The following is an 8,747-nucleotide window of genomic DNA, read 5'->3' as shown; positions in this document are numbered from 1 at the left end:
GACGGGGTTTCACCATGTTGACCAGGATGGTCTCGATCTCTTGACCTCGTGATCCACCCGCCTCGGCCTCCCAAAGTGCTGGGATTACAGGCTTGAGCCACCGCGCCCGGCCCCATCATACCTATTTTTAAAGGGTATATCTGTTTTTCTCTTGCAGGTATATTCGACTTTATGGGAGAAAATTTAGCAAAGAAGATCATGTTCTTTTTATTAAGTTATTGTATGAGCTGGTATCAATTCCAAAACTGGAAATCAGCATGATGCAGGGATTTGCCCGCCTTTTGATCAACTTGTTAAAGTAAGTCTATTCCAAAGATTTCTGTTAAGGTTGGTTTGTTTCTTCAGGGTTTTAGGGAATGAGGATTAAGTGCTTTTGGTGAGAAGACCAAGTCTCAACTTGTCAATTTGGAAAATGATTGCAGAAACATTATCATAAGTTTCATCCAGTGTGTTAACCTTTTAATTAAAATTCCATCTCTTCCATGATGCAGTCTCTTCTCTAGCACCCATTGAACTTCCCCTTTTATAGATTGTTAAGTTCCTTGAGAATACAAGACAAGTATCATAGATTCTTTTTTTTTTTTTTTTGAGGCTGAGTCTCGCTCTTGCCAGGCTGGAGTGCATTGGTGGGATCTTGACTCACTGCAAACTGTGATTCTCCTGCCTCAGCCTTCCTAGTAGCTGGGATTACAGGCACATGCCACTACGCCCAGCTTATTTTTGTATTTTTAGGAGAGACAGGGCTCCACCATGCTGGCCATGATGGTCTTCATCTCCTGACCTGGTGATCCAGCTGCCCTGGCCTCCCAAAGATTCTTTTGCTTATCCGGAAGCATCCAGCTCTATGCTGGAAACATTAAATATTCCATAGCGTGGGAAAACATGAAATTTCATCTACAATAATGGTGACGCAAATTTAAATGCCCCCTGGTATCTGGAGCTCTTTAAGGTTTGAGCAGCAGCAAGAATCGGGTGCATGATTCTTCCTAATACTATGCTCTGCCAGTGAGTAGCTGTGGATGGGGAAAAGCAAAACCCACTGTAATGAGTAGCAACATTGAACTGCCCCTGTGTAGTATTTATGGTACACACACATCTGTGCATATAAGCATACACAGGTATTTAATTTTACTTTTTAGGAAAAAGGAACTTCTTTCAAGAGATGATTTGGAGTTACCCTGGAGACCACTTTATGACATGGTAGAAAGAATCTTATATTCCAAGACAGAGCACCTGGGATTAAATTGGTTTCCTAAGTAAGTGTTTCCATTTAAAGCACTTATTTGGGAGTACTTGGGGTCTTTTTGGGGGTTGGTCGTGATTGAACAGTATTGGGTTGTTTGAAAGAAACAGTGAATATGTTAATGTGCCTGTTCCTATGTGATTTGACTCCTGAACCAATTCATTGCCCTCTGTAAACTGTATCTGAAGCTGCATCTCTCTTGCAGATCATTGACGTACATCTCCTTCCTGCCTCTTTGAGACCTAATTTTTGGTTTTATATTTTATTCTGGGTTTATATAATAAAGTATCATCTACCTTTTTTTGGTTAATAGTGATTTCATACTTGACTGACAAGTATCATTTCTGTCTAGTTGTCGTCTAGCTTTTAATTTTCACAGTTTTAGCATGTTTGGCTTATCATTTTTTTTTTTGAGATGGAGTTTCGCTCTTGTTACCCAGGCTGGAGTGCAATGGCGCGATCTCGGCTCACCGCAACCTCCGCCTCCTGGGTTCAGGCAATTCTCCTGCCTCAACCTCCTCAGTAGCTGGGATTACAGGCATGTGCCACCATGCCCAGCTAATGTTTTGTATTTTTAGTAGAGATGGGGTTTTACCATGTTGTCCAGGCTGGTCTCAAGTTTCCCACCTCAAGTGATCCACCTGCCTTGGCCTCCCAAAGTGCTGGGATTATAGGCCTGAGTCACCACGCCCAGGCGGTTTATCATTCTTTTAAATTTGTGATTTTTTTTTTTTTTTTGAGACGGAGTTTCACTCTTGTTACCCAGGCTGGAGTGCAATGGCACGATCTCGGCTCACTGCAACCTCCGCCTCCTGGGTTCAGGCAATTCTCCTGCCTCAACCTCCTCAGTAGCTGGGATTACAGGCATGTGCCACCATGCCCAGCTAATGTTTTGTATTTTTAGTAGAGACGAGGTTTCACCATGTTGACCAGGATGGTCTCGATCTCTTGACCTCGTGATCCACCCGCCTCGGCCTCCCAAAATGCTGGGATTACAGGCTTGAGCCACCGCGCCCGGCCGTGATTTTTTTTTTTAAAGGAAATTTTTTCTTCTGTTTTGTTTTGAGACAGCGTCTCACTCTGTGGCTCAGGCTGGAGTGCAGTGGCATGATCTCAGCTCACTGCAACCTCTGCTTCCTGTGTTCAAGTGATTCTTGTGCCTCAGCCTCCCGAGCAGCTGGGATTACAGACGCACACCACCATGCCTGGCTAATTTTTCTATATTTAGTAGAGTTGGGCTTTTACCATGTTGGCCAGGCTGGTCGCAAACACCTGAACTCAGGTGATCCACCCACCTTGGCCTCCCAAAGTGCTGGAATTATAGGTGTGAGCCACTGTGCCTGGCCACTTCAGTTTTTAATAGCTGTTTCCTCCCATTTTTTACAGTCATTTGTCAGATGATGTATGTACTCATTTCTTGAAGAACATTGTTCTATGAACCTGTATTAATTTCCCTTTTCTTTTTTATAAATTAAGTCCCTCCTTCCCTCTTTCTCTTTTTCTCTCTGTCTTCCTCCCTTGTCTTTTCTTCTTCCTTTTTTTCTTTCCTTTCTTTTCTTTGCTTGCTTGCTTGACAGGGTCTTGCTCTGTTGCCCAGGCTAGAGTGCAGTGGCAGGATCTTGGCTTTCCACAGCCTTGACCTCCTGGGCTCAAGCAGTCCTGCCGCCTCAGCCTCCTGAGAAGCTGGGACCACAGGCATGTGCCACCATGCCCAGCTAATTTTTAAAATTTTTTATTCGTAGCAACAGAGTCTCACTGTTGCCCAGGCTGGTCTTGAACTCCTGTGCTCAAGTGATCCTCCCGCCTTGGCCTCCCAAAGTACTGGGATTACAGGCTTGAGCCACTACACCTGGCCCAAATATTTGTTATTAAACTCAAAATTCAATATAAAAGCTTTGTTTGCAAAGATTCCTTTTGGGTGCTATTTTGCCACAGAGACCATGACCTATACTGGTTTGACTGAGTCTTCTTTAAATATGAGGTTGGGCCAGGCATGGTGGCGTGTGCCTGTAGTCCCAGCTACTTGGGAGGCTGAGGTGGAAGGATCTCTTGAGCCCAGGAGTTCTGGGCTGTAGTGTGCTACGCCCACCAGGTATCCGCATTAAGTTTAGCATCACGGTCCTTTTGGGAGCCGGGGACCACCAGGTTGCCTAAGGAGGGGTGAACCAGCCCAGTTTGGAAACAGAGCAGGTCAAAACTCCCATGCTGATCAGTAGTGGGATCGCGCCTGTGAATAGCTGCCGCACTCCAGCCTGGGCAACATAGTGAGACACCGTCTCAAAAAAAAAAAAAAGAAAAATATGTGGTCAGGGAGTTGCTCACTGGCTTCACCATTTCAGATGAGAGTGGGTGCATTCACGGTGGTATGGCCATAGACAGGCTCCCTGTTTTCATAGATCTCAGGGACCTTTGAACTGTGTTCAGAGCAGTTACCTTTCTGAGATTTTTCTTGCTGATAGTTTTGGCTGCCTCTGAAAGTACTTTGTAAATGAAAGGGGGAGGTGAGGCAGTTTCTTCAGTGATACCCTGTTCTTCAGTATGTCTTCTTACTTACACACGGCTTCATAACCAATCATCCTCCTTTCCTGCCTTAAGCGTCTACCTTTGCAAAGGCACTTGCTGCTTTTAAAGTCCTGTATGATCCTTAATATATATCTGTGGCTTTCCTCTTCAGTGATAAGAGCTGTTTGTGTGGAAATTTCCTGTTAGTATTGGTCAGTCAGTGCTTCTTAGTTATGTTTACCATGTCTCTTCCTAAAGTGTCACATCATCCTTGTCCTTAAAAGTTTTACCATAGCAGTTCTTGATCTTTTGAAGAGATGTTGTGACTGAAACGCAGCACTGACTCTCAACTCTTAACAGACTCAGCATTTCATTTTGTAATTGTAATTATTCTAAATTAAAATTCATAAATCATGTAACCTACCTATACTCTTTACCTACTCTCTGACAATTTTGAGTATTTTCATCTTAGATATATTCTGCCACATTTTGAAACACTTTCATCAGCTGACTACATGTGTTCATACTATTTTTAGAATGCTATTTTTATAATCAAAAGTGAAAGATTGCTTCGTTTGTTAACTGTCTTTCAAATTTTAAGCTCATGTGCCTTATGTTTTTGTCCTTATTGAAATCACTGCTTAGAGTGGCATGTATTTCAACACGATTTTAAAAGCTAATTCTATTGGTTGAAGCAAAGATTATCAACTTTGCTCTCTTCCCTTCCTCTTTACCCTTCCCTTCCTCTCCATCCCTTTTCCTACCCTGTTTCCCTCCTCTCTGTTACTTCCTCCTTCTAGTTTTCTCTTTGCCTCAAGGGCAAAAGACTATTTTTAGTCTCTTTATTCTCATCTCACTCTGCTCTCTATTGGAGAAAGAATTGATCATGTTTTTTATTCAATAGAAGACGTAAAATTGAAAAGGAGATGAGTATGATTTAATTGTTAGTGATATAAGAATTATTTACTTCATAAATGAAGCTTTTGAATCTTAAGGACACGGTTTTATTTCATAAAACAATGTCCCATACACTTACTTTGAGTAGCATATTGTAGGTTATAGTTTAGGAAGCACACTAATGGTGTTGCTATTAACAAAATGTGGGAGACATTGTACATAGATCTGCTTTTACAAATGGGCACAAACGGTTCATATTTCAATTGCTTTGTGTATATAAATTTGTTTATTTAGCTTTATTTTATTTTCTTTTTTATTTTTATTTTTTTAAGAGATGGGATTTCACTATGTTAGCCAGGCTGGTCTCAAACTCATGACCTCAAGTGATCCATCTGCCTCAGCCTCCCAAAGTGCTGGGATTACAGGCATGAGCCGCCATGCCCGGCCGTTTATTTAGTTTTATTACCACTAATTTGGTTTTTGTGAGTGGTAGCAAAGGTTTTCATATTTGCATCATGAGAAGCTTGAGCCTACATAACTTGTTTACTAATTTTTTTTTTTTTTTTTTTTTTGAGACGGAGTCTTGCTCTGTCACCCAGGTTGTAGGGCAGTGACAGGATTTCGGCTCACTGCAACCTCTGCCTTTCGGGTTCAAGCAGTTTGCCTCCAGAGTAGCTGGGATTATAGACACCCACCAAGATGCTCAGCTAATTTTTGTATTTTTAGTAGAGATGGGGTTCTACCATCTTGGCCAGGCTGGTCTTGAACTCCTGACCTCATGATCTACCCACCTCAGCCTCCCAAAGTTCTGGGATTACAGGCGTGGGCCACTGTGCCTGGCTTACTACATTTTAAAATTTATTTTTAAAAGTATTTTCTTTTACATGTATTGTTCTAAGGGTATCATATAGTAGTATTCTCGTTTTTTTTTTTCAGCCTCCGGAGAAATTTGATATTTTCTTTTTCTGGTACTTGTTTATGGCATTTGTTTTTCTATTGATCGTTCAAAGAGCCCTTTGAATTGGTGCTCTTTAAGATACAGTTAAATCCTTTGTCCTGAGCTTCCTGCACTCACCACATGGAAACTACATTTTCCAGACCTCTGTTTGGGGTTTCTTGGCACATGTGACGATACTTAGGACTTTAAATTACTACCAGCAGCTCAGGGAAGAACTCTAGCTACAAAATTTAGTATGATAATCAAATGATGAGAGTAATTTCTCTGAGAACCTGTTGAAATTTAAAAGATTTTATGGTTGTAAACCATGATTATTAATATGATATTTGCAATGATTTTAAAAGGTAGTATTTGAAGAACAACCTGTTTATTTTTAAAAATGTTCTTTTATTTGGAAATTTAAAATTTTAACAAAATTTGGCTGGGTGTGGTGGCTCACACCTGTAATCCTAGCACTTTGGGAGGCCGAGTCCTGAGGTCAGGAGTTCAAGACCAGGCTGGCCAACATGGTGAAATCCCATCTCTACTAAAAAATACAAAAATTAGCCGGGTGTGGTGCATGTACCTGTAATCCCAGCTACCCGGGAGGCTGAGTCAGGGGAATCGCTGGAACCAGGAAGGTGGAGGCTGCATTGAGCCGAGATCACACCACTGCACTCCAGCCTGGGCAAAGAGTGAGACTCCATCTCAAAAAAAAAATATTTTTTTTAAAACAAAATTTTATTAATGATTTTGATAGTATTTCTTGTAAAAGTTGTTTCTGTGCTACAATGATCTTTCTTTAAAAACTGATCTTTTTAAGGGCAATTTAAAAAATTAGTTAAAGTTGATCAGGCTTATTTATTGTCATTTAAAACAATTATGCATGCTCTTTTTACATGAGTGGTAAGGATTATTATAATTTCCTAACATTTGCCATACAGGTATACTTTTTTAAAGTAATTTAAATGAAAAGTCAACATTAATGTGCATCAGTACAGAAAATGTTGCACTTATTATTTATACCTTTTTTTATGGTGAAATTATTTTGGTCCTAATTTTGAGTGAAGTGGCTATGAAAAATGACTACTTGCTAGTTTAACTGAGCAGTATGAGATTTTGGAGGTTAGATATGAGATGGATAATGTTTAACTAACTTATAGTGGATTTGTTTAGATATAGAGAAAGCAAGTAAAACTGACTTCTAGATGAAGGGTTTGGCACAGGTTCAAGAAAAACATACTGTATAAGTAGTTAGCATTAAATTTTAAGGGGATAAAGGCAGATATATATGGAATAATATTCCATTGGTACAATTAACCAGTTCGTTTATGAAAAAACAGATATTATTCTGAAGTTTAACTTTAGTTCAAGAACTATCAAGTGTAGCTGCAAGTACTTCTGGCTATGAGCAGTCTAATTTACTCTCACGTTGAATGTTATCATTTGCTATACTTTTCTCTGGTTTAGAAGTGAATATTGTCCTAAAAAGGCCAAGGAGGCAGGAGGCATAAACCTCCAAGTTTATATGAGTTAACTCTCTCAGTAACTGGAGGCTAAGGCTATTGGCTTTCCCCAGGCTTATCTGCTAACATTTGATGTTTACTTTGTTAATGTCATCCTAAGGAAATCGAGGTCCAGAGAGGAAAATTGACACATAATCATTGGTTGAAACTGGAATAAGAGCTTAAGAACTGGGGCAAGAACTCACTTTCTACCTTTAATAATAGGGTGGCAGTTGTGAAGGAATTTCCTATTTTGATGTTACCTCCTAAATTGTAAATTAATAGTTACTCAGAGGCAGTGGAATCAGTGTTAAGAGCAAAATAAGCACAATATTTTAATTCTTAAGGAAATTGAGAATACAATTTATTATGGCTGAGTATGAAATAATAACATTTATTGTCCTTAATTCTGAGCCACATAACTGCTTTCTATACATTATCTCATTTAATTTTTGTAACAGCTTTATGAGAGGTAGGTATTATTGCTCATATTGATGAGAAAACTGAGCTATATTATACAACTAGGAAGTAGCAGAACTGTCTGACTCCAAGCCCAAAAGGTAAACCATTATATGCTCTACTGTGGCTTTTTCAACCTAACATATCTTTTTCAACCTAACATATCTTTTTAAAGAGGAAATAAGGTATGAGAAAACCCATCCAAAGCTTAGTAATTCTGTAGATCCCTTTTGATTTAAAAAAGAAAAAGTGTTTTGAATTGTTATCACTTTAATATTATACATTTCCAACAGTTGGAAAGTATTTAGTGATTGTTCACTCCCTCTAAAAATTAGTGAAATACAGTCTAGTAGCATCTAGCCTTAACCTTTTATTTTATTTTTAAACAGAAACATTGTTCCCTTCAACTTGAGAGATTACAAGAATCACAAAAGGTCACTATACAGATACCACAGGTTAGAGAGATTGTACCCTTTCCTGGATAAACAGCATAAATCCATTGGTACAGACCTTATGTGTAAGAAGGGGTTGAAACTGACTTTATTTAGATTAACTAAATTACATTCCCACATACCCTAATCCTCTAATAAGTGAAGTGACTCTAGCAAGTGTTATAATTAACTTCCTATTCTTCTGAAGCGTGAAGGGAACTGGAGAAAACATGTAGCTTTGCAGCCTTTTATGACTTGCTTTCTAGAATCATTTTTTACATTATGTGAAAGTACGTTGGCATAGCAAAGTTCCTAGGTGAAAACAGCAGGTTTTCTGTGTAGCACAGAACCCATAAAATAAATGTAATGTTAATGAGAACACAAACATTAGGACTGATACAATTATATATCTTATGCTCATTTTCATGATAAAAATTAACAATTATAGAATTACCTTTTAACAATCTGCATGTAAGTTGAGTAGTGTAGTTTAGATGGCTCTTTAAACTTTACATTTTAATCCTATACTTCATTACTGAATGGGATTCTTCAATCTAAACTAAAAGAAGACCCAAGATCTATACTTTTTGTTGTTCTGTTATAAAATGTTTATTGAGTATCATAAATCAACAGATAAGTATAGATATACATGAGCAGATAGCCTTGTTATAAGCACATTGGAAATACCCAGAAATAAAAATCACAGCCGTGGTCTTCAGGGGGCTTTAAATGCAGTTGGATAGAAGTTTGCTCTTTTTTTTTTTTTTTTTTTT

General features: G+C 38.9%; 1 protein-coding gene across 1 annotated transcript in view; it reads left to right on the top strand.

The window, feature by feature from the left end:
- PSME4 (proteasome activator subunit 4) overlaps positions 1–8,747 on the top strand; it is a 109,304-nt gene that overhangs the window by 23,168 nt on the left and 77,389 nt on the right. Inside the window, exons 2-3 of the mRNA XM_037743420.1 lie at positions 158–298; positions 1,140–1,256. Coding sequence (XP_037599348.1) covers positions 158–298; positions 1,140–1,256 — 258 coding nt within the window. The remainder of the gene's footprint in view (positions 1–157; positions 299–1,139; positions 1,257–8,747) is intronic.

Source organism: Cebus imitator, unplaced genomic scaffold, assembly GCF_001604975.1.
Source record: "Cebus imitator isolate Cc_AM_T3 unplaced genomic scaffold, Cebus_imitator-1.0 Scaffold143, whole genome shotgun sequence".
Lineage (NCBI taxonomy): Eukaryota > Metazoa > Chordata > Mammalia > Primates > Cebidae > Cebus > Cebus imitator.
The sequence above is the reverse complement of the archived record's forward strand: the minus strand, read 5'-3'. Positions and strand labels throughout refer to the sequence as shown.